Source organism: Canis lupus, chromosome 34 (assembly GCF_011100685.1).
Source record: "Canis lupus familiaris isolate Mischka breed German Shepherd chromosome 34, alternate assembly UU_Cfam_GSD_1.0, whole genome shotgun sequence".
Taxonomy (NCBI): domain Eukaryota; kingdom Metazoa; phylum Chordata; class Mammalia; order Carnivora; family Canidae; genus Canis; species Canis lupus.
In genome coordinates, this window is record NC_049255.1 from 19,524,797 (window position 1) to 19,549,371 (window position 24,575).

Sequence of the window (24,575 nt, forward strand, 5' to 3'; positions counted from 1 at the left end):
ACTTTTAGGCTCTGGATGGGTGTTAAGCGCCCCGCCGAAGGCCAGGCGGCTCTTCCCCGGAGAATTAAGCCGCGGGGGGAGCCGGCGGGGCAGCCCCAGGTGCCCCCGTGCAGCGCGAGGCCGCGCCCCCGTCCCCGTCCCCGCCGCCGCCGCCGCCCCCACCCCCGGGCGCCGGACCGCAAGCTCGCCCCGCCGCCCGCGGGGAGAGGCCGGCCGCCGCGCACGCAGCCGCCCCGGGCTTCCGCCTCCCGGCCGCTCGCTCCCCCGGCCGCCTCTGCTTCGGGGCCGCGGAAACCCCGTAGGAGCGGGGCGGGCCGGGAGCGCGGTTTGGCCACCGCTTGCTGCAATATTCTTCCGCCGCGAGGCAAAGAGTCCCAGCCGCCCCCAAGGCCCCGGCATGTCCCGCGGCCCCGTAATATCGAGAAATAACCAAATTTGGGTTTTCCCACCCACTTGCTTGGGCTATTCTCCGAGGTAAGGACCCCAGGATCACAATTTGGTGGGCGACCGGAGAGCGACGAGAAAATTCCTCCGCGAGAAAACGGGTTCCGGCCGCGAGCCTATAAAAAACGGGTGGCGCGGCGCCGCTGTCTTTCCAGTCGGGCGCTGAGTGGCTCTTCGGATCATGTCTGGTGGCTCCGCGGACTATAACAGGTACGGCGCTGCCGCGGGGCCGGGGGTCGCGGCGGGTCGTGGCGGGTCGTGCGACGCCGGCGGAGGTGCTGGCGGTCGGCGAGCAGCCTGGGGGCTGCGGGTTCGCGGGCGTTTCCTGGAGGCTCAGCGCCTCTCTGCCCTTCGAGAAGCTTCCATGATGGGTAGGGCCTGGCCTGCGGGGAGACGAGGGTACAAAAACGGACTGGTTGGAGGGGCTTTTTTTTCCCCCCGTCCCCTCCCGAAGACGCCCTGGCATCCCGGGCGCGTCCCCCGCCCGCCGGCGCACGTTTTAGTTGAGCGGTGGCGCAGTCCGCAGTCGACACCGTGTAGCGGGGGGGGAGCTCTACCGGCGGCGGAAGGCGCGAGTTGCAGGCTCGGCTTTGGGCGGGGGGAGGGGACGGCGGCGCCCGCCCGCTCGCCGGCCGCGGCCTTGCGGGCGGATGGGGCCGCGCCGGCAACCGGGTCCCCGCGAACCGTTGGCACCGCTCTCGCCGGGCCGCGGCCCGCGTCAATCACCGCGGCTTGCGCAGTGTGAGGGGCGGAGCTCAGCGCGTGGAGCTCTCGCGAGACCGGCTGGCGCCGAGACGGGAGCGCCTGGCGCTCGGGCTGGGGGAAGGGCCGGCGGCCGTGGGCCTTTCCTGGGCGTCCCCTGTGGTCGGCCTTGGGGCGGGCGCGCACGGAACGTGACGGGCGCTGCGCCGCCGGCTCCCCGGACTGCAGGCGCGGGTGGTGCGCACGTGTGGGGAGAGTGGCCGGCCTAGCCTAGGCCGTCCCCGGGCCGTGCAGGTAAGAGGGCTGGGGAGAGGGACGTTCTCTAACTGCGGTGTTCTTGTCGGCAGAGAACATGGAGGCCCAGAGGGAATGGACCCCGATGGTGTCATCGAGGTAAGACCTCTGTGTTGGATTCTGGAACGTGGGCAAGGTGAGGTGTTCATCCGACTTACTCAGGCGTCCTTTTGTGTGTGATTTACAGAGCAACTGGAATGAGATTGTTGATAACTTTGACGATATGAATTTAAAGGAGTCTCTTCTTCGGGGCATCTATGCTTACGGTTTTGAGAAGCCTTCAGCTATTCAACAGAGAGCTATTATTCCTTGTATTAAAGGTAAACGAGCTAGCTAGCCCTTTTTGAAACATGCATTAACTGTTCTACATAACTGACCTGGACCATAAAAGGGAAAGTAACTTCTGGGGGAATAGCACCTGTTTGTATTCCTTAAAGTGAAATGATGGCAATCATCTTTCGGGACTGACCTGAAATGAAGAGAATACTCATTGCTGATCACTTGATTATTTGGGCATAATTAATGTTCCAAACGGAATACATGGTGTGAACTAGAAGTGGCGGTTTGATGTGGGATCGGTAAATATGTATCCTACTTTTTTTAGGGTATGATGTGATTGCTCAAGCTCAGTCAGGTACTGGCAAGACAGCCACATTTGCTATTTCCATCCTGCAACAGTTGGAGATTGAGTTCAAGGAGACCCAAGCACTAGTATTGGCCCCCACCAGAGAACTGGCTCAACAGGTATTGATAGTGTAGTTCAAAAAAACTGCTTGCGTGTTGCATAGGTTTCAGGTTTCACAACTGTGAAGAATTTAAAACTTAGTATAAATTGGTCCTATCGATAGGAGCCCTCCTAATTGTCCATGCATGCAGGGAGTTTTTGTTGAGTTAAAAATAGGAACTGGGTGTGCAGGTATGGTTTGCAGGGTTGTGTAACAGATTTGAGAAACCAAAGTGTTTTCAGGGTGGACTACATCTGTTCCCATTTTTAAGTTTGAATGCAGTTGTGCAACATGAAAACTGCAGTGACATGTTATTTGACTGTCTCAGTAGTTTGTGATGCATCTGTTGCATGCTATGTTTTCAAAGCTCACTGCTATATTGGCTTTGAAGTAAGACCTTGCTAATAAAACTAGGTTTTATTAAGGTCGAAAGGACGTAAGCTCCAGTACTTTGGGAAAGACTAAAGTTACCAACAAGTTGTCCCTAGATGTGCTTACTTACAGAGTTTGTTCCATTATTTACACCTTCCTACACAATGAAAAGCAATGTAGGAAATGATGTAACTAAAATCATTTAATTAACTTAGGTGGTATCTGGGGTAACAGGATCCCAAGTTTGACAAGGCACAAGGAAGACACGTTAAGGGACTTTTGTCATGAAACAGATCAGTCTGCATTTTAAGCTTGGAAGTAGTTAAGTGCTGTGCATGCATAGAAGCTATTTGCAGACCAGTTATTTGCTGTTATGCTTTGGAAGTTTAGTCACAGCCTGTAATTCTGCTGTGTAATAATAAAGGGTTTTGGCTTTTAGATCCAAAAGGTAATTCTGGCACTTGGAGACTATATGGGAGCAACTTGTCATGCCTGCATTGGTGGAACCAATGTTCGGAATGAAATGCAAAAACTGCAGGCTGAAGCACCACACATTGTTGTTGGTACACCAGGGAGAGTATTTGATATGTTAAACAGAAGATATCTTTGTAAGTATTGCTGTCTCTGGAGTATAGTTTATTTTAAATTAAAAGTTTGAATAGTATCCCTGTGGATTTAGAGCTGATAGTATGTTTGGCTTTCTTGGTCAGCTCCAAAATGGATCAAAATGTTTGTTTTGGATGAAGCAGATGAAATGTTGAGCCGAGGGTTTAAGGATCAAATCTATGAGATTTTCCAAAAATTAAATACAAGTATTCAGGTGAGCTTTCGTTTTTACTCTTTCATATAGTAGCTGGGGGCTTAGGTTTAATGGAAGTTAAAGTACAACTGAAGTCTTTGTCCCGCTCCCTTCTTAAAGCTATTGGCACATAACTATGACACTTGGTTATAGTTTTACTGTGAAAGTTGGCTATTTGTGTGACAAGATAATCATTGTCTTTTTAAGGTTGTGTTGCTTTCTGCCACAATGCCAACTGATGTGTTGGAAGTGACCAAAAAATTCATGAGAGATCCAATTCGAATTCTGGTGAAGAAGGAAGAATTGACCCTTGAAGGAATCAAACAGTTTTATATTAATGTTGAAAGAGAGGTAATTTGTCTAATTACTATTAAATTTTGGTTTTTTATTTAACCTTCTTGTATAAGCACTGTGCTAAAATTGCAGAAACTAGGATTGCCTTAGTTTTTGTAATAATGCTAGCAGAGTACACACAAGAAGAAAAGTAACTGCACTGGATTGTAGAGACTGGGGTGGACCTCTTTCTTAATGTCCAGTGTCCTTTGTCTTAAGATTTGGTGCAATATGTTTTAGAATGGCCTAACAATGAATTCTAATGAACATGAATTGGAGACTAGATTTTAATGACTGTTAACTTTGAAAAATTGTAGGAATGGAAGTTGGATACTCTTTGTGACTTGTACGAGACACTGACGATTACTCAGGCTGTTATTTTTCTCAATACAAGGCGCAAGGTGGACTGGCTCACTGAGAAAATGCATGCCAGGGACTTCACAGTTTCTGCCCTGGTAAGAGGTGTCCTAGTAGTGATAATTATGCTCCCCGACCCCCCATTAAAGCAGGATTTAGACTACAATATAGCTGTTAAGTGCTGTGTTGTCGTTCCCCCTGCTCAAAATAAAGCTGTTTCTTAACTATACCTGTCTGCTATACCCCTGTAGCAGCCAGGGACGCTTGGTCTCATACATGTCAGTAAAATTAAATAATTGATTTGACTGGTGATTCTTGAATTAAGGTTTGTTGATTTGCAGCATGGTGACATGGACCAGAAGGAAAGAGATGTTATCATGAGGGAATTCCGATCAGGGTCAAGCCGTGTTTTGATCACTACTGACTTGTTGGTAAGTCTCTTGCTGATCTTTTTAATCTACCAAAAGTTTGTTTTGGGGGGAAGGTTTTTTAATAACCTTTACCAGATTGGGCTGTTTGGGAGATTAAAGAAAAGACCACACTCCACAGTGGGCTATATCACTTAACGTATAGTTCACTACTATTTTGTGGCCTACATTATGTATCTGTGTACAGTTTTAAATTAGAATTTGAACATATACCATTGTATTGCAGGCTCGTGGGATTGATGTGCAACAAGTGTCATTGGTTATAAACTATGATCTACCTACCAATCGTGAAAACTATATTCACAGGTGAGTAGGTGGCATCTTGTTACTATATCGGTGAAATAAATTCATGTGTGACTTTTCTACAGACTGATTTGTTTGAAAGGCAACTTCATTATCAGGGAAGTAAAGACGTAGTAACTTGGTTAAGATGTCAACTAAATTTGTATTTGGGAAGATTGGTCATCTGCAGTGGGAAAACAGTCGTAAATGTTGCCCAAACTGTGGATCAGGTTGTTTAGATTTGTTGGTCTCAGCTTATTTTTGAGTTTTTAGTGATCTCGTGTCCATGTGCTTTCTTGGTGATTGTAGTTGGGATTTTCTTGGTGTTGTCTGGTAGCAATTTGAGCAGTCCCTGGTTTTTAGTTATAGTGGCTTTATCCCTAAGTAAATTGAACTGTACTTTGTTATATGATGTAAAAAAAGACTTTTTAAAAAATACAGGAGTCGATAGCAGCAGTTGATGACGAGATGGCGCTCAGAAACGGCGTTGACGTAATTTAGGACGTGGAATCATAAGCGAAACAGCACACTGTTTGAATAAAGAGCGAGTCGGTATTTATATTTGTTTTTCTTTTGTCATGATTATTTGATATTTTTAAGTTGCTCCAGCCAAGGCATTTTGTATGTTAGTTTTATTAGGTGGTTTGTGTTGTCTGGTTTCCATGAGGAAGGTAGAAAGCTGCTTTGGAGGTAAACACGTTTGAGTAATTTGAGTTACAACGTGTAAAACTGAGCAAAAAAGCAGTGATAAGTTTGGGTTACCATACCAAATACTCGTTTTCCCACTGGAAAGTTGTAAGTTTTAGACAATAGTTAACCTTGCAGCATTTGTATTTACAGTTTACAGTTCCAGATGTGCGTCGAAATGTATTACATAACTGTTCTTCTTGTTTTATTCCTGGTGTTTACATCTGTCCCAGGCTGACCTCTGCTCTTGGCTGGCCCACTTTGGTATGGGCTTTAATTTCACTACCCCAAACACAATACTGTCATCTGCTTTAAAAGTAATGCTCAAGACACCGGATAAAATCTCATTTTGCAGCCAGACAAGCCTTGAATCCTTTTGGCACTAACTGCAAAGGAAGATTTTTTTCTCTAGATATTGATTAGCAGCTAGTGCGCTCCAGTTAGAAGCACGAACTGTAACCTTATTAAGTAAACAGCAGCTGATGGTTAACAAGTGGATCATCATGTTCAGTAGTTCCCATTGGAGAAGTAACATTCTAATTGCTATGTTTCTTTCTCTACACAGAATTGGCAGAGGGGGTCGATTTGGGAGGAAAGGTGTGGCTATAAACTTTGTTACTGAAGAAGACAAGAGGATTCTTCGTGACATTGAGACTTTCTACAATACTACAGTGGAGGAAATGCCAATGAATGTGGCTGACCTTATTTAATTCCTGGGATGAGATAGTTTTGAATGCAGTGCTCGCTGTTGCTGAATAGGCGATCACAACGTGCATTGTGCTTCTTTCTTTGGGAATATTTGAATCTTGTCTCAATGCTCATAACGGATCAGAAATACAGATTTTGATAGCAAAGCGACTTTAGTCGTGAGCTCTTGTGAGGAAAGGCATTGGCTTTATCCTCTTTAGAGTTAGACTGTTGGGGTTGGGTGTAAAAGATGGGGTCTGTAAAATCTTTCTTTCTTAGAAATTTATTTCCTAGTTCTGTAGAAATGGTTGTATTAGATGTTCTCTATCATTTAATAATATACTTGTGGACTAAAAGATATAAGTGCTGTATAAAATCAGCCAATTATGTTAAACTAGCATACCTGCCTTTATTGTGTTTGTCATTAGCCTGAATAGAAAGGCCTTTAAAATTGATTTTTTTTTTTTTAGAAAGCATTTGAATGCATTTTGTTTGGTATTGTATTTATTCAATAAAGTATTTAATTAGTGCTAAGTGTGAACTGGACCCTGTTGCTAAGCCCCAGCAAGCAATCATATCTTAGATAGGGTTAAACTCCCAGTAAAATTGCCATATTGCACATGTCTTAATGAAGTTTGAATGTTAAATAAATTGTATATTCACTTTAAAGGTGCTTTGGTGATTTTTATTTAAAAAAAAACAAGTATCCTACAAAATTTTAACAATTCTGTGTTAATTGCTGCATCACTGTAGCACAGAGGCTGATCAGTTGTAGATGTTCATCAGCACCATCTGCTAAGCATTTATCTGCTTCCTACAAGAAAACCAGAAGTTAATAAAGTTTGCCCTTGGAGTTCTATTAAACATTGTGCTGAAATGTGCAAAAATGCCTACTTACAGCAAGTTTTTCTGTGATGATGGATTTCTGTTTATCAGAAAGATTATCGTTCTCTACAACCACATCATGAAATTGACTTACAAGCTGAGTTGCTGCATGACCCTCATCTATTAAGTCCTGTAACAGAAAGTTGTATTTGGTATGATCATTTAAGTTTCCCTTACCTGGAAGTGAGCAGTAAAGGGACTTACCTTTACCACAGCTTCCAGTTTGTCAAAAGAGCCACTCTGACATGCAGCAAATATTCCATCAATAGTCCCAGCTGGTATTACCTAGAAAGTTGTTTAAAGATAAGCCTTTATCTCCAGCCTGGGTAGAGTTCACTGTGTAAAGCTGTTTCTGTAACACTAAATCGACACCCTTGGAAAGGCAAAGGAAGAGAACTTGGGGAAGAGCCTTATACTCCTCTACCATGAGCTCAAGAAAGCTAACCTTCTACCCTGCCTAGGACCATCTTTATTTTTTTTTTTTTAATTTATTTTTATTTATTTATGATAGTCACACAGAGAGAGAGAGAGAGGCAGAGACATAGGCAGAGGGAGAAGCAGGCTCCATGCACCGGAGCCCGATGTGGGATTCGATCCTGGGTCTCCAGGATCACGCCCTGGGCCAAAGGCAGGCGCTAAACCGCTGCGCCACCCAGGGATCCCTGCCTAGGACCATCTTTAAATTAGATCAGTCACTATTCTGTAACCAGGGTGGTCTTTTCTTTGCTTCTAATAGTTTCTGGTTTGGGTGCATGATGGAACAAGAATAGCTGATCTGGTCAGTGGGAGAACAGCTAAAAATTCTGGGTGGCTGGTACCCAAGTGGTTCTATTCCTCTACAGCGGCTAAAGTCAGTCAAGTTTAAAGAGGGAATTTAAGGGAAGGTGCCTCCTTTCCTAACATACCACTAATAGACTGCTTTTAGAAAGCCTATAATTCCCCCAAAATTAAAGGGGACAAATGCTATAGATTTCATCATGGTATGAAAAATATCTTTGGGAATCCCTGGGTGGCTCCATGGTTTAGCGCCTGCCTTTGGCCCAGGGTGTGATCCTGGAGCCCCAGGATCAAATCCCATGTCGGGCTCCCTGCATGGAGCCTGCTTCTCCCTTTGCCTGCATCTCTGTCTCTCATGAATAAATAAAATCTTAAAAAAAAAAAAAAAAAAGGAATCGCATGATCTACTAGTAGCCAGTCAGGTGCCCCCATCCATTTCATTGGGATGCCTGGGTGGCTCAGTGTCTTAGCACCTGCCTTCAGCCCAGGGCGTGATCCTGAAGACCCAAGATCAGAGTCCCACATCGGGCCCCTGCATGGAGCCTGTTTTTTCCCCTCTGCCTGGGTCTCTGACTCTCTCTCTCTCTCTGTGTCTCTCATGGATAAGTAAAATCTTAAAAAACAAGGTTTTGAAAGTAGTAGTGATCCTACTAGTAGTAGAGATGAACTCTGGCATTATTTCCCTAAGTGGGATATTGCTCCCTCTATATATGACCCTTTGTCAGAATGTATCTGTAAGAACAGGGATATTAAATTTTTTAAAAATATTTTATTTATCAAAAGAGAGAGGCAGAAGGAGAAGCAGGTTCCACGCAGAGAGCCCAACATTAAATTTCTCTTAACTCCCATATCCCTGAAGTGTTCTTGATGGTTCCAGGTTATTCCCTTATTAGACTGTTTCTAGCATACTACTTGGCACATACTATAGACCAAATATGCCCCTCAAGATTCAGATCTTAGACTGCCCAGCCTCTGGAACTCTGAAATTTGTTTATAAGCCACTAAAGCCTATGGTACTTTGTTAAAGCTGCCTGAATGGATTAAACCAGCACATAATAAACATTCTGCATACATCTTGTCAATGAAAATTTTTTAAGAGCCACAAGCCCACTAAAAATTTTAGAATATTTAGTGCCCTTACCCCAGCAATGTCTGTGATCACCTTCTCTGTGATCTCCTTTCCACCTGTTAATCGAGTAGCACTTTGAAGAAATGTAATGGCTTTTCTTAAATCTCCTTCTGACACTTTAACAAGATAAGCTATTCCCTGAAAAGAAAAAAAAATTTTTTTTTACCCGTGATGGATGGCCAATGAAGACTTCTTGATTTTAATAAAAGTGAAAAAACACTATGTTTTGGCCTAAAGTTAGTGGGAGAAAAAATTCATTTTCAGTTTTAAGGGAATGTTATTAGTCCTAAAATGGAAAAATTCACACAGCATCAGTACAAGGGAAGGCTAGAGATCTCTTGCCTTTGGAAGAAATTTGCAGAGAAAAATGTTCCATAGTTCTATTTTCTTGAATATATAAAAAGATTTAAATTATGATTAAATTCTGTTATAATGAATAAGGCCTATATATCCTCTTTCTATACCAAAATTTCACCACCAAATTTGTTCAAGTGATATATTAGCTAGGACACTAAAAAATCTTATTATGCAGAGATTTGTTACTGCAGAGTATGTATCGTGTATGAAATCTGTCCTAGTTCTGGCTCTGTGAAATACTGATAATAAACTTCTAAGAGTAACAAGAAGGTTGAACCTATAAATCCTACATATTCCAACTGTTGCTCTTTTAGCTTAACTTTGCCTGAAGGTGTAAGAAATTAAAGCAGTATGTTTGTTTTTAGGACCTCTTATGAGTTCATCAAAGGCATTTGTAACTGCAATATTTGTAATACTTAGTAATTACCTCATTGCTAACTTTGACATGTTCTTTATCGGCAATGTCTAGTAATCGCTGCTGTTGAATTTTATCGGACAGTGGTTTGAATCGGAACTTAGAACATCTAGACGTCAGAGGTTCAATTATTCTGTAAAATATTGGGGAAAAAAGTCAGCGTCTGAAGATGATTTTCCCCCAAAGAACTCCTTTTTATCAAGAATAAATCAAGATCTGATGGAAAAGAAATTACCATAGCCTTGAAACATTGACATTTTTTTCTCTCCCTAGCTGGGGTCATCAACATGAGGCTGCCCCACATGCACCTTCAGGGCAACGTACATACCGGCTGACGTAGTTGCAGATGAGACAGAAACGGGTGGTTTTAGACTCCTTCTCCATGGTACGCCGCAAAGCTGCCTGAGCAGCTGAGGTCATAGAATCTGCCTCATCCAAAATCACAATCTTAAAAGGGGGACACGGCTTCCCACTGATACAGAGAAACAGGACTTATAATTCATGTATCACCACCAAAGTCTAATTTTAGAACATTCTTATGGTCCCAAAAAGAAATCCCAGGCCCTCTAGGAGTAACGCTTCCCGAGTATCCCAGCTGTAGGCAGTCATGAATCTCTCCCTTCTGTCTCCACAGGGCTGCCTACCCTGCACATTTCATGTAAATGCAGTCATACACTGTCTTTTGTGATTGGCTTCTTTCACTCAGCATCCTTTCAAGGTTCATCCATGTTGCAGGACATCACTACTCCATTCTGTTTTTACTGCTAAATATGGCAAAGAGATATACCACATTTCTTTCATTCATTCATTCATTCATTCATTCATTCATTCATTCATTCATAGGCTGATGGCTGTTTGGGTTGTTTTCATGTTTTGACTACTATGACTAATATTCTTAAGAACATTTTTGAAAAAAAATTTTTTTGAACATCTTTTGAATAGACCTATGTTTTCATTTCTCGTGGTTATACCTCGGACTTAAGGTTGGAATTGCTGGGTTGTCTAGTAATTCTCTATGTTTAACTTTTAGAGGTCCTGCCAATTTATTTTCAAAATGTCTGTAGAAAGTAGAAGAGTTCTAATTTCTCCACATTCTTGCCAGTATGTTGTCTTTTTGCTAAGAGCCATCCTAGTATGTGTAAAGTGGTATCTCATCATGGTTTTGATTTGCATTTCTCTATGGCTAATGATGTTGATGAGCATGTTTTCATGCCCTTGCAGGCCGTTTGTATAGTAGTCCCCCTTATCCACAAGGAATGCATTCCAAGACCCCAGGAGATGTCTGAAGCCCTGGATAGTACCGAACAGCATATAAATATACATAACATATTTCTCCTATACACACATACCTATTATAAATTTCAATTTATAAATCCAGCACAGTAAGAGATTAACAACAATAGCATCATTAACAGTAATAAACAATTTTAATGATATATGTAATACAAGTTACATGACTGTGGTCTCAGAATAGTTTATTGGACTGTACTCCCTCTTCTTGTGATGTGAGATGACAGGATGCCTGCTTGATGAGGTGAAGTGAGGTATGACATAGGTACTATGACGTTAGGCTACTAACGACCTCCTGATGATAACATCAGAAGGTGGGTCATTTGCTCTGGACTTCAGCAGAGCAACTGGTGAGTACAGGCAACTGAAACTATGGAAACTGAAACCATGGATAAAGGGTGACTATCTTCTGTGGTGTAAGGTCTACTCAGTTCCTTTCCTTTTATATTGGGTTTTCTCTTGACTATTAAAATGTAGTTCATTTTTTAAAAAAGATTGTATTTATTTATTTATGAGAGACACAGAGAAGAGGCAGAGACATAGGCAGAGGGAGAAGCAGACTCCTTGTGGGGAGCCCGATGTGGGACTCGATCCCAAGACTCCAGGAACATACCCTGAGCCAAAGGCAGATGCTCAACCACTGAGCCATCCAGGCGTCCCAGTAGGAGTTTTTTATATATTCTTGATCTGAGTCCCTTATCAAATACAGGATTTATTTTTTTATTGTTTTAGATTTTTTATTTATTTATTCATGAGAGACACAGAGAGAAGCAGAGACATAGGCAGAGGGAGAAGTAGGCTCCCTACGGGGAGCCTGATGTGGGACTTGATCCCAGGACCCCAGGATCATGACCTGAGCCAAAGGCAGAGACTCTCAACCACTGAGCCACCCAGGTGTCCCCAAATAGAGGATTTATATGCATTGTCAATCCGAGGTAGATTATCAAAAATCATTCACTTCCTATAAATTCTTAAAAGTGTGCTCTGATATGAATTAAATATATGCCAGGTTCCAAAACTTTAATGTTAGAACTCTGTCACCTAAAGATTATAAGTAGCTGATTAAACATCTCTGTTTAACTCAGGGCAGTCCTATTTAAATTATTAATAATACCTCATCTTTTATTCTAAAAGTGTCCCAGTATGGACAATAACTTAAATGGAAATATGTATTAGGAAATATAGGAAATATATACTGAAGCTTAAGCTGACAGAAGATTTTTTTAATAACATAATTAACAAATATCAGGATTTTTCACTAGCAGTATACCAACCAAACTACCAAATTTGATTACTAAATAAATACTCCTGAGACATAACATCAGTTAAAAACCCTTGACAGCTCAACAATTTAAAATTAGTTACTATAATGGGAAGGTCATTTCTGGGTTTAAATAATTTAGATAAAGGGGCACCTGGCTGGCTCAGTCAGTAGAGCATGCAATTCTTAATCCTGAGGTTGTAAATGGGAGCCCTATGTGAGATTACATTAAAAAAAATAAAATCTTAAAAAGAAATATGATCCAACATGAAAAAGGAGTTGGGACATTTGGCAGAAATATGTTTTTGTTTTTGTTTTTTAAGATTTTATTTATTTATTCATGAGAGACACAGAGAGAGAGAGAGAGAGAGGCAGAGACATAGGCAGAGGGAGAAGCAGGTCCATGCAGGGAGCCTGACGTGGGACTCAATCCAGGGACTCCAGGATTACACCCTGGGCCAAAGGCAGGCGCTAAACCACCGAGCCACCCAGGGATCCCAGAAACATGTATTTTAAATAATGCAATGACATGGTATGAAGAAGGAAAAGTGAGCTTTACTTACTCTGAGCGACTTCCTGACACAGTTAATTGAGCAAAATTCTTCACTTTTTCTCTAACTACTTGTATTCCACGTTCATCAGATGCATTTAACTCAAGAACTCTTAATCGAAAAAGTTCAGGCCTATGTCAAAATGAAACAAATATGAAACATCATAAAGCATGTAATAACTGAGTTTAAACCACATTTTAAAAAAATTTTTATTTTATTTTATTTATTTATGATAGGCACACAGTGAGAGAGAGAGAGGCAGAGACACAGGCAGAGGGAGAAGCAGGCTCCATGCACCGGGAGCCTGACGTGGGATCCGATCCTGGGTCTCCAGGATCGCGCCCTGGGCCAAAGGCAGGCGCTAAACCACTGCGGCACCCAGGGATCCCCTAAACCACATTTTAACCATACACATTCTGTAGTACTAAATCCACCTAGTAAACACTAGATAGAAGGCATGCGATCACTTTCATATTTTTTATATTGCAGAGACATGCAGTTTTTTTCATGTAGTTTAAAAAACAAATGATACATAATTCGTAAAATTTTAAATTTAGTTAGAATTATATCATAAACATCTTGCCATGTTATAAGAACCACTGTAAATAACATTTTAATAACTTATATGACATTCTATCCAATAAGCATACCATCATTCATTTAATATTCTTCTATTGTTAGGTATTTAGATAGTTTTAATACATTACAATTTTAAATAATGCTGCAATACAGCATATTTTCAATTATTTCTATAAGGTCGCTTGCTAGGGACTAATACCGGATCAAAACATAAACAAACAAAAAAATTTTTTTTGAGTTAAAAAAAAAAACTATTAAAAATAGCTCACCATAGGGTCACTGAGAAATCAAAAGAAGATGAAAACAACTGGCACGCCCTTCCAAGCCACTGTTTTGAAAACTTCCTCCTACTTTACTATACATAAATATATTTTTTAATTAAAAAAACAAGAGTTGGAACTTAGTTTTGTCTTTAGTTTTCCTAAACAGCATGATATCCTAAGCATTTTTTATGGGCATAAACATCCATAAGCTCTGTGCATATATTTTCTATTTTAAAATGACATATATTATGAAATGCAGAATTCATAATTAAGTTCTTTTAGTTCTATAAGAACAAATGTTATTTTTAACAGGATATTTAAAAAATTATATAATTTGGACTGACCTACTCTGAAAAAACTAACAAACTACCTAAGTTTCATTATGACTACATTGCTAAGGCTGGTTTAGATTGGATCTGAGTTGTGGAATAATTTAAAAAAACCCTCTTTTATAATTTCTTTGAGAAATAAAAATTGCTGTCAAATAAAATAAAATATTAGGTTCACAGCACCTTCCCTCTTTTTCTTCCTTTACATTTCAATAGAACTAATTATCTGTACATATTTGATGGTTTTAGAGGAACCTATTTTCACATGTAGGATTTCAGATGTACCCTTTGCTATATGCCTGATATAAAATTTCTGGATAAATTCAAGATAGCCTTTGGTACACTTGATCTTAGCAAAAAGGCCAAGAAGAACTAGACAGACTTCTCTATGTCAGTGCATGTTTTAGGGATATCATACATACCCAGGCTGATATGTATCTTTTAATTCTAGTTAAAAGGCTCCTTTACAATGGTTGGCTAAGCCAAGACAGTCAATCCTGGGGGAAGAAACTAAGAAAATGGCTCACACAGATTTTCTGGTGTACCTGGAGTTCTACTGGGGCAACTACTACATACTTTGCTCACACTCAAGATACCTGAGGGCTAGCAGCTTGCCTAGCCACTCCAGAGGCAGGGTCTGGAAAGGCCAGAGCAAGAAAAAACTCTAGAAGGGGTGGTATCGGTCAGTATCATGAGACATAGCAGATCCTATCACACAAAGACATACATGGGAACACAACCATTTAGAGAGCAATGAAAGTATTGGCATGACTAAAAATAGGATGGGTCCTCTGGGCTCCAAAATCAAAATGGAAAAGTTAAAGTGATGAAAAAATCTTGAGGCTTCCTATTGTTGTAGTATATTCAAACATTTGAATAAGGTTCAGAATGAAGATTATAAAAGATGTAAGCAAGCTTATTTACTGGAGGGGAGGAACTGGAAATGGGCCCACTAAATAAATAAAAAATACAGAAACAATAACCTTACAGAGATCAAATACAAATTTTTAGATAAAGAAAGGCAGAGATTTTTGGTGTCAAGTTTAAAAAAAAAAAAAAAAAAAAGAGAGATGTTTCAACTTACCCAAAGAGTTCCCTAGCCGCTGCCAAAATAGTAGATGTTTTTCCAGTTCCAGGTGGCCCATAAAACAAGAGATTAGGGAGCTGTGGAAGTTAAAGTTTATTTTTTAAAAATTATATTCTGGTATATGAAATGATGGTGGAAAATGTGTATAGAACAGTGCAACAGCTTCCCTAACAGGGCACATATCTGAATACAATATTTCTTAATATAACAAGTATTACACTGTTAGCAGTTGTAAATCCTGCTTTTTCACATAATTCTATACTCCCTCCCCCCAAATGTCTTTTCTGATATCTAAGTTGAATCAATATTTATGATTGTTCTATACAAAATATATTTAGGTGAAGTTTTCAAAGCAGGAATCAGAAACCTTCCTTTTAAAAGATTTTATTTTTTATGTAATCTCTACACCAAACATGGGGCTTGAAATCACAACCCAGAGATCAAGAGTGCACCACTCCATTGACCAAGCCAGCTAGGCACCTCAAAACCTTTCTTTTGAAGGGAATCTCGGGCTTCTGTGAATTCTTATCCCACCTCTCTGCTCAAGATTAGGCAAGATTTGATATTTTAAAAAGATGTCCATTGCTTCAAAGGGGAAACAGACCAAAGAACTTTAATTTGGCTAATACCGAGGAAAAAAAGAAAGAAAAATACTTATCAAGACTCTGGATGAGCTGATGTTCCAAGAACAGGGGGAAAAAAAAGAGCATTTATTAGGTGCCAGGCAATACTATATGCCATGATTATATACCCTGTAGGGATGCCCACATACATCAGGAGAATTAATTAGAAGAAGGGGTAAGGCTAAATCACTAGTTCTTCTTTTATATTTTAAATCTCACTAGCTTGGCTCCTATCAAGCATACAACTAATCTGGGGTAGACTGATAAATGTACTAAATTCCATGAGCTGTCATAAAACTGCACTCTTTAGTATGTCCTTTCACGTACAGAAATCACTGTACATAGGAAACTAGGCAGCACGGTTTATTTGCTTCCATTCTCGCCTAACCCTTGACCTTCCTATCCATTCTTCACCCAAATCAGCTGCCACTCTTGCTTGCTACTTGATACTATTCACTGGCTTCATACTCCACCTAGAAAAACAAAACCAAACCAAAAACCAACCTGTACGTCCATGGATGTCCATGATCTGCTCACCAACTCTCTCACTTTCCAGGCTCCAATTTACAATGAATCCTAACAACCAAGCACTGTATGACCTTATCTTGTCCCCCATGAGCTAGGGTCTGACTGCTTTTTTCCTGGTTAGCCAACTTCTACTGCATCACAAGTCAGAAGCCTTCCCTAACCACCCAATCTAAAATAGAACTCCTCGGGGATCCCTGGGTGGCTCAGCAGTTTAGCGCCTGCCTTTGGCCCAGGGCGTGATCCTGGGGTCCGGGGATCGAGTCCCATGTCAGGATCCCTACATGGAGCCTGCTTCTCCCTCTGCCTGTGTCTCTGCCTCTCTCTCTCTAGGTCTCTCATGAATAAATAAATAAAATCTTAAAAAAAATAATAAATAAAACAGAACTCCTCTGTTAGTCTTTGTTGCACTTACTTCAACTTGCACTTATTTATATATATACAGTAATTTGCAACTATTGTTATTTATTTAGTGATTTGGTTTAATTGTAAAATACCTGTCTACTTCACTATACCGAAAGCTTAAGGTCAAGAATCTTAGGTGCTCTATTCACATCTGTATTCTCAGCATCCTGCACAGTGCTCAACATATGTCCAGTAAATAAAACAATGTAGAAATATATTAATTGAAGATGATTACATTGGTAGCACATAGCTTAAGATACAAGTTATGAGTTTCACTACTTAAAAACAAACACCAAAAAACTCCTAAGCTTTTTGACTGGTTTTGGTATCAAGGTAATGTTGGCCTCACAGAACGAATTTGGAAGTTTTCCTTCCTCTTTCTATTTTTGGGATAGTTTGATAGGTGTTTAACGTCTTTAAATGTTTAGTTGAATTCATATGAAGCCATCTGGTCCTGGACTTTTGTCTGCTGGGAGATTTTTGATTACCAATTTCATGACTAGTAATCAGTCTATTCAAATTTTCTATTTCTTCCCAATTCAGTTTTGGAAGATTCTATGTTTCTAGGGATTTATCTATTTCTTCTAGGTTGTGCAATTTGTTAGTATATATTTTTCCATTGTAATATTCTCTTACAATTCTTTGTCTTTCTGTAGTGTCATTTGCTATTTCTCCTCCTTCATTTCTAATTTTGAGTCTTCTCTTTTTCTTGAGAAGTCTGGGTAAAGGTCTATCAATTTTATCTTTTCAAAGAACCAGGTGTTGGCTTCACTGATCTTTTATATATATATATTTTTTCCCTTAGTCTGTATTTCACTTTTTCTACTCTAATCTTTATTATTTCCTTCCCTCCAGTAGCTATGGGCTTGTCAGTTTGAGTATAAAAAACATTCCTAGGCTTCATCTTTAACTATTATTTTGATTCATACATACCTCAATATTTGTAACAATTAATCCATGTAACTATTACATAAAGTAACTTGAATTTTTAAAAGCATGGTAAAATTACTATACCTTACAATTTTATATATCTATATCTATATAGTGTATTCAACAACTACATGTAAAATATTAGTTCTTAAAATTGATTTCTGATGATCATCTATTGTAAAATCTATAATACTTTAATGTAAATGATGGAGTGAGTGCTCAGTTTTGGCAGCACATACACTAAAGTAAATGAAGGAATGAATTCTTTTTCTCTACTCTGTGGAATTTAAAATTACTTCATCTTTAAGTTTCACAGAACTTAGTCTGAAAAGAAACAAAATATTAAATAAGAGTTTTAAAGAAGTAAGTTCTTAATTCAGTCTTCTAAGATAAATGGCAGAAAGTCAAGAACTGGGTCATAATCCCACTACATTTGCCTCAAGGAATGAGAATACTACCAATCAAAATTTATCTTGTTCTACAATCTGTGTAATTATTACTATACAATTAAAATTGTATACTGTAAAATTAAAAGGTAAAGGTATTTGGATCAAATCAAAACAAAAACTGGCAAAGATTTTTAATAGTTTGATAAATATAACTTCTTTCAAAATATATACTGTTATAGTGTAATTCTGGGAAGAGAATGGCAGCAAAAGCCAAAAGAACCTCTAATTCAAAGTAACCAGTTTGAGAGGAAGGAGGCAAATCTTACTTGGAAATAAAGGAAAACACCACATCCCACTTTTATCTGCAACTTTTCTCCTTCTTTCACTAAGCTCTTACAACACTTCATCATATATAATTTTAAACTGCTAATTCTTCTAATGGGCCTATCTTGTCTCTGAATCATCTAAAGTGTAAGTCATTCAAGAATTTCTTTTATCCCATATATGACAGCAGGAGACACAATGCTATAGGCAGAATTAAATACTCATTTTTTGTATTGTAGTTCAAACCAAATTCTAACATTAGGTAAGCAATTATACTTTCAAAGAGTCTCAGACTCTTCTTTACAGCACCTATTATCTATAATTCTCTTGCTTATTTGGCTTACACATTTATTCTCCATCTCTCCCCACAAAAAAAAAAAAAAAAAAAAAAAGCCATGAGAAAAGGGACCCAGTATGTCTTGTTCAATGGTCTCTACTTAAGTACGTACCGTGTAACAATGCCAAGATAGAACAGGAGATGCTTAATAAATATTTGTTGAACTCATCATCCATTATACAAATAATTATCAAGGGCCTACTGTACATACAGCTACTATTTAAGGGGGGCAGGTGATTATAAAAGGAAGGAAAAGGATGAATAAATGAAATCTTGAATCTCCCAATGACATGAAACATCATCTGCTACTCACATCAGCTCCCTCTAAAGACTTTTTCAGCACTGCAACCACTTCTTCCTGGAAAGCAACTTCGTCCACACATTTTGGGCGACTGGGGAAAAAAAAAAACAAACCAGAGAGATTATTTAGTATATTACAGTAGCCACAGAAATGTCTTAAGTGTTCCTTTAGCTAAAATACCAATGATAATTCTCATATCCTGGCAATAAAATAGGAAACTTTCATTATTAGAAGTAGGTGGAAACCCCATTTGTATTTACCTTAAGTAAATACAAACTGAAAGAGTGAAGTTACTTTTCCCTTTATAGATGCACTGTTTGTATCTATAATACTTAGAAAAATTAAGCAAAAAGATTTTATTACACCACTCGTTAAAAATTTAAAGTGAACACTTGCTTAGAAAGTAATATATTTTGACAAGATCATAAGATCATGCACTTAAGCTGAAAAGAGAGAACTCTTTCCTCAGGAGAGGAAATTATTTTGGTTAATATAGCTAATTAATACCAATTTCCTCCATCACCTAACTCCACAAAAAATTCCTAGCTAGTCACTTGATTGAGGGCTAAATAACAAATTTAACCAAAATGAAGTATAACAACATATAATTTTCATCCTGCATCATTAATTGATGATTTTAAAAGAAGCTGGACAAAGTTATACTCCTAACCCCAAGGTTAGGTATTGTGCTTAATTAGCTAGCTGAAAGCTCTTCTTTGATTTATACATTTCAAATTAATCAGGTAAATGCCAAGTAGGAATTTTATGACAGAAAATGTTTTCTAGGGAAACCAACATTAAATTATAAACTAGGGTTTCAGTTTCAAATACCTGTAGGGGCCAGGAAGAAAACAAGAGTAAATAAGGCACAGTGTAAGGCAAGAGAAAACAGAAGGACATATGACCTCTCCAGAATGAGAAGCAGCACTCAGGTCCATTTAACCACTGTCAAATGATAATTTTTATCTAGTTCTGCTTAATCTCTTGAAAAACTGAACATCTCTAGACTTTTTTCCCCCCTCTGCATAATTTTTTATTTAAAAATCTAGGCTTTTATGTGAAATTTCCCACTTTAAAAACCACTGTTGGTGCCAAACAAAACATGAGGGTCTTACATGATCTATAAGTAATCCGCAAGCTTTTAATAATAATTGAGGCTACACCAGGAGTTACAACTATTGTCATAATATGACTTAGCTGATTGAAATTTAAGAGCCACTTCAAGTGTTGTTTTTGACAAAATGTATGAACAAAAAACTCAATTATTTCCCCCTGTCCGTAATGGAAGGTGGAAGAGATTATTTGGATTTAAGGAGAACTCCTGACCCAAGAGCTTATGACTACCTTCTAGCAATTGTTTTCTCTTATTGTGTATCAATCTCTAAAACCACAGTCCCGAGTTACAAAAAGTCCTTAGTTCATCTATAAAGTAATTAAACTAGATCATTTGATGGCACTTTCAGTTGCAAGGCTCTAGGACTTACATATTTGGATGATTTTCAAGCACATCTACACCAAGCAAATCATCTCCTTCTTAAGTAGCAGTTAACAACAACAAAAAAGTGACTAAACTGGTTAGAGAAGTAATTTATTAACTATGTCAAGAAAAATAGAAGCATTCTTACTATTTTTCCACCCATGGAACAGGTTTGGTTTTCTTGTTCTCTCCACTGCTTCCAGCTGTGGCAGCTATTCCTCGATCCTTCAGTGGTGGTTTAGTACTGACAGATGTGCCTTTTAGAAAAGCCTGCATGGTTACTGCAACCTGACCAGATGTAAGACAGAAAAGGAAAAGCTCTTCTGAAATCATTACAAGAAAGAACAGCAAGAAAGCACATTTAACCTCGTGCAAAATATTCCAACAATTACCTACCATATAAAGGACATCACCTCATAACCTAGCATCCTCTAAATGTACTCTACTGAGAACTAGAGGGACCATATAAGAGGCCAAAGTGCTTAAGGAACTTATTAGACTCTATAGTGAGAGTTACAGATCAAAGCTAAATCTAATGACTGAAACATTTTTAAGAGTTTTTGACAAATTTGTCATTAATGGCCAAACTGCATGGGCTTCTACAGTCTCATCCAGTCCAGTCATGGGCCTAGCTCTAGCTCAGGCCCTGAAATGCACTTAGCGATGAGGAGTGCTGGGACCACAATGAGAACTTCTATTTCTTTTCTTGGGCCTAGAGTTCCACTCAAGGGCTTTTGCTGGAAGAACCAATGATTGCCTTCAGAAGCTGTTTTGTAGGAGGGTTGGGGTGAGGACTATGTTGTTAAAATGGAAACAGCTTGGGATGCCTGGGTGGCTCAGTGGTTGAGCGCCTGCCTTTGGCCCAGGACATGATCTTGGAGTCCCAGAATCGAGTCCCAGATCGAGTCCCATGGAGCCTGCTTCTCCCTCTGCCTGTGTCTCTGCCTCTCTCTCTCTCTCTCTCTCTGTGTCTCTTATGAATGAATAAATAAATAAATAAAACCTTTAAAAAATCTCACCCAGAAAATAACTACTATTAACATTCAGGCAAACTTTCTTCCAGGCAGTAGAAGGCTGTTTTAGGGATAGAAAACCATCAGCAGGGTATCCCTGGGTGGCTCAGCGGTTTAGCGCCTGCCTTGGGCTCAGGGGCATGATCCTGGAGTTCTGGGATTGAGTCCTGCATGGGGCTCCCTGCATGGAGCCTGCTTCTCTCTCTGCCTCTCTCTCTCTCTCTCTCTGTGTCTCTCATGAATAAATAAATAAAATCTTAAAAAAAGAAAAAAAAGAAAAAAAAAGAAAAGCATCAGTAGCTTGCCTGAAATTCCCCAGCATTACTGGCAATACTACTTTCTTCACTGCTTTTCCCCAGGGCCTAGGGGTACATGGGGGTACATGACAGATGCCCCATAGTATTTGGGGGCTGAATTACTACCATTTATGAGGCTTGGCTTCCCCTTCTGTAAAAGGAGCTAAGGCCTATTCCATAAGGTAGTTAATAAAATAAATAAATAAATAAATAAATAAAAAAGAAATAGAATTTTGAAAGCCCTCATGTACTGTTGGTGGGAATGTAAATTGGTGCACACACTATGAAAGAATTTCCTCAAAATATTAGAAACAAGAGTTACCATATGATCCAGCAATTCCACTACTGGGTATCCATACGGAAAAAGAAAAAGATCACTAACTCAAAAAGATATATGCACCCCTATGCTCAATGCAGCACTATTTACAACAGCCAAGACACGGAAAGATCTAAGTTTGTTCATCAGTGGATGAATGGATAAAGATGTGATACGCACATGTAATGTTACTCAGCCCTAAGGAAGAATGAAACCTTGCCACTGTGGCAACGTGGGTGGACCTTGCGAGTATTATGTTAACTGAGACAGGCCGGTCACAAAGACAAATACTGCATGATTTCACTTACGTGTGGAATCTAAAAAAAAAAAATAAAATAAAAAAAAACGAAAACAAAACAAATGAAAACCTAGACTCAGATACACAGAGCATCAGAAGGGAAGGGGGCGAAAGAGGGGAGGCGATTAAGGCGTACAGACTAACAGTTACTCGGGGAGTCCTGGGATGCACCGCCCGGCGTAGGAGATGCGGTCGGTAAGTGTGCAAAGCGTGCAAAACGTCTCGTCACTGTTGTGCCCCTGAAACTAACACTGAATGTCAACTGGACTTAGACCTCAGTTTACTTCTTTTTTAAAAAAAGAAAGGGCCCCCAGGGAAAGCATCCTCCTGCATCCACACCTTTCCTGGCACTTGGGTGTACTCCGTCGGCAGACGGTTTAACCACCGTAAGCAGCCAAGCTTCTCGACGCTACCGGACACTCCGTCCCGGCCCCCGGGGGCAGTGACTACTGCACGCTCCGACAGCCCGAAGCAGGGCTCCGGAAGATGCGGCTCTCGGCCACCGCTTCGCAAACGGGTGCGCGCGGGGGAAGGCGGGGAAGGCGGGGGAAGGCGGGGGAAGGCGGGGAAGGCGGGGAAGGCGGGGGAAGGCCACCCTCACAACCCCCCGGGCCGGTCACCTGTTGTCCCCGGCACGGCCTGGGCCCTTCAGCCGCTCGGCTCCGGAGGGTGCACGCGGCCGGCTCGTCCCTGGGGCTTCCGGTCGCAGAGTCCTCGCTCCGTCCGCCGGGGCGAGAGCATCAGGCCTGGGAAACCCCGAGCCGCCACACGGAGCGGCACTCGCCGTCCCCGCCCTCAGCACCGCGGCCCCGGTTCCCGCCACCGAACGCGGGGCGGGACTACGCGGGCACGCAGCGCGTCACTTCCGGCCCGCCGCGCGCACGCGCGCTCCTCCTCCACGGAGCCTCCGGGTCGTGCGCCGTTCTGCTTGCGCAGGTGCCACGCCGGCTTTTAGGGGACCCCCCGCCTCGGAGTGGAGCGAGGATGGCTTAGGAGGCGTAAACAAAGCTCCACCTGTTCTCGTGCGTTCTTCCGAGTGGAGGCCGCGGCGGAGGCTGAGGGCGGCGGGCCCGGCGAGCTTAGCGGACGCGGGCGGGGAGGGGTCTCGCCGGCGCCGCCGCGGGGTGGGGGCGGGGCCCGCGGTTCGCGGTTCGCGGTTCGCGGTTCGCGGCTCGCGGCTCGCGGCCGGCCTCGGAGCCCGCTGTGTCTGCCGTGCGGGTCTGCCCGCCCCGTGCGGCGCCGTGAGCCTCCCTGGGCGTGCTGCGGCCTCTCGCACACTTCTCTGCGGCGACACCGCTCGGCCGCCTCCGGAGGAGGACGAGGCTTGGGGAGGCTGCGGTCGGCCCCTCGCTGCGGAGGGCGCTCTGCCGTCCTGCCCTCTCCGCCCCCTTCGTCGGCGCGCGGCCCGCTCGGTGCTTTCCGGGGAGACACGTCTGAAGACGAGGCCTTCGCCCTTTTGAGCGCGCATGGCTTACGACCTGTATTACTGCTTCTGCCCGTTGGTGAGAGGGAGCACCTTGGCATGCAGCTAACGGTCATCTAATCCCAGAGCACTGCCCAGAAATACGGGGAAGCACACGCCCAATAACAATTAAAAGATTGAAATAAGGGCAGCCCCGGTGGCTCAGCGGTTCAGGGCCGCCTTCAGCCCAGGGCGTGACCCTGGAGACGCGGGATCGAGTCCTGCATGGAGCCTGCTTCTCCCTCTGTCTCCAATAAATAAAATAAAAATCTTAAATAAAAGATTGAAATAATGTTTAACCCCACCATGATACACGTCCCGGGGGCTCCAGGCAAGTCTGAGGACTCCCTTTTCAAGTTTACCTTTTTTTTTTTTTAAAGCTCTGAGATTTTCCTACCTCTTAGCTGAAATCTGTCCCATTTGAAATGCTGCTTTTGCTGTGGGGCTTTTCCAACCATAAGGTTGATCTGGGTCTTCTCCAAAGGGTTGACTATAAATTTTGTTTGGTGCAAGCTCAACATGATATTCTTGTTAATTGTACATGTTTTTTCATTTGTCTTTTTTTTTCTTTTTTGTCTTTTAACTAAAGCTTGTGACACCAAGGTCAAGGTCCTCATTAGAAAAAAAAAAAAAGGGATATTGAGACTTGAAATAGGGTTATCTGGGTTGATGCATTTGAAAACCTTAAATCTACGTTTCCTTGAATGCTGTTGATGACAGAAGTAGGCCATTCTTCCCTGTTAAATTAGGCTGATGCTTTTCTTCCCTGTTAAATTAGAACTTGATGTAGATCTGCCTTCTAACATATCCCTCCTTACCCCCACAACAGTCTACCCCTCTCTCCAT

The 24,575-nt window shown here is 41.4% G+C and overlaps 2 protein-coding genes and 4 non-coding genes across 10 annotated transcripts; 5 read left to right on the top strand and 1 right to left on the bottom strand.

Annotated features, from left to right (window-relative positions):
* The first annotated feature begins 538 nt into the window (after nt 1–538).
* On the top strand, nt 539–6,779 carry EIF4A2 (eukaryotic translation initiation factor 4A2). Of its 3 annotated transcripts, none has more exons than XR_005383852.1 (12): nt 539–654; nt 1,494–1,539; nt 1,628–1,760; nt 2,045–2,184; nt 2,977–3,145; nt 3,248–3,357; nt 3,544–3,687; nt 3,987–4,124; nt 4,368–4,457; nt 4,681–4,760; nt 5,178–5,288; nt 5,989–6,779. XR_005383852.1 is itself a non-coding variant. In XM_038583645.1 (11 exons), exons 1-11 carry the CDS (start codon nt 626–628, stop codon nt 6,131–6,133), a joined length of 1,224 nt encoding a protein of 407 aa, XP_038439573.1. In that variant the 5' UTR covers nt 539–625; the 3' UTR covers nt 6,134–6,779. The 3 variants fall into 3 exon arrangements, 1 of the variants encoding a protein (XP_038439573.1); XR_005383853.1 differs by having other exon boundaries at nt 5,178–5,284; XM_038583645.1 differs by lacking the exon at nt 5,178–5,288.
* LOC119867582 lies at nt 1,875–1,943 on the top strand. The gene has a single exon (XR_005384098.1). It is a non-coding gene; the product is annotated as a small nucleolar RNA SNORD2 (small nucleolar RNA).
* Nucleotides 3,729–3,904, top strand: LOC119867578. Its single transcript, XR_005384093.1, has one exon. It is a non-coding gene; the product is annotated as a small nucleolar RNA SNORA81 (small nucleolar RNA).
* LOC119867565 lies at nt 4,173–4,304 on the top strand. The gene has a single exon (XR_005384082.1). It is a non-coding gene; the product is annotated as a small nucleolar RNA SNORA63 (small nucleolar RNA).
* LOC119867570 lies at nt 4,484–4,625 on the top strand. Its single transcript, XR_005384087.1, has one exon. It is a non-coding gene; the product is annotated as a small nucleolar RNA SNORA4 (small nucleolar RNA).
* On the bottom strand, nt 6,774–23,102 carry RFC4 (replication factor C subunit 4). Of its 3 annotated transcripts, none has more exons than XM_038583646.1 (11): nt 22,888–23,100; nt 20,493–20,632; nt 18,880–18,958; nt 15,031–15,110; nt 12,788–12,907; nt 10,002–10,145; nt 9,686–9,806; nt 8,914–9,039; nt 7,200–7,280; nt 7,009–7,125; nt 6,795–6,924 (listed from the first exon to the last, which is right to left on the bottom strand). In XM_038583646.1, exons 2-11 carry the CDS (start codon nt 20,618–20,620, stop codon nt 6,829–6,831), a joined length of 1,092 nt encoding a protein of 363 aa, XP_038439574.1. In that variant the 5' UTR covers nt 20,621–20,632; nt 22,888–23,100; the 3' UTR covers nt 6,795–6,828. The 3 variants fall into 3 exon arrangements, with proteins under 3 accessions (XP_038439576.1, XP_038439574.1, XP_038439575.1); XM_038583647.1 differs by lacking the exon at nt 22,888–23,100 and adding an exon at nt 22,607–22,722; XM_038583648.1 differs by lacking the exon at nt 10,002–10,145 and having other exon boundaries at nt 6,774–6,924; nt 22,888–23,102.
* Nucleotides 23,103–24,575: the final 1,473 nt, after the last annotated feature.

Bases quoted from the DNA above. Each gene is read 5' to 3' on its own strand.
- RFC4 (XM_038583646.1), bottom strand. From the start codon at position 20,620: ATGCAGGCTTTTCTAAAAGGCACATCTGTCAGTACTAAACCACCACTG. The intron at 10,146-12,787 runs GTAAGTAAAGCT...TCTCTGTATCAG, and splicing joins GTGTCAGGAAGTCGCTCAGA to TGGGAAGCCGTGTCCCCCTT. The intron at 7,126-7,199 runs GTAAGTCCCTTT...TTTCTGTTACAG, and splicing joins AACTGGAAGCTGTGGTAAAG to GACTTAATAGATGAGGGTCA.
- EIF4A2 (XM_038583645.1), top strand. From the start codon at position 626: ATGTCTGGTGGCTCCGCGGACTATAACAG. The intron at 3,358-3,543 runs GTGAGCTTTCGT...TGTCTTTTTAAG, and splicing joins AATTAAATACAAGTATTCAG to GTTGTGTTGCTTTCTGCCAC. The intron at 3,688-3,986 runs GTAATTTGTCTA...GAAAAATTGTAG, and splicing joins ATATTAATGTTGAAAGAGAG to GAATGGAAGTTGGATACTCT.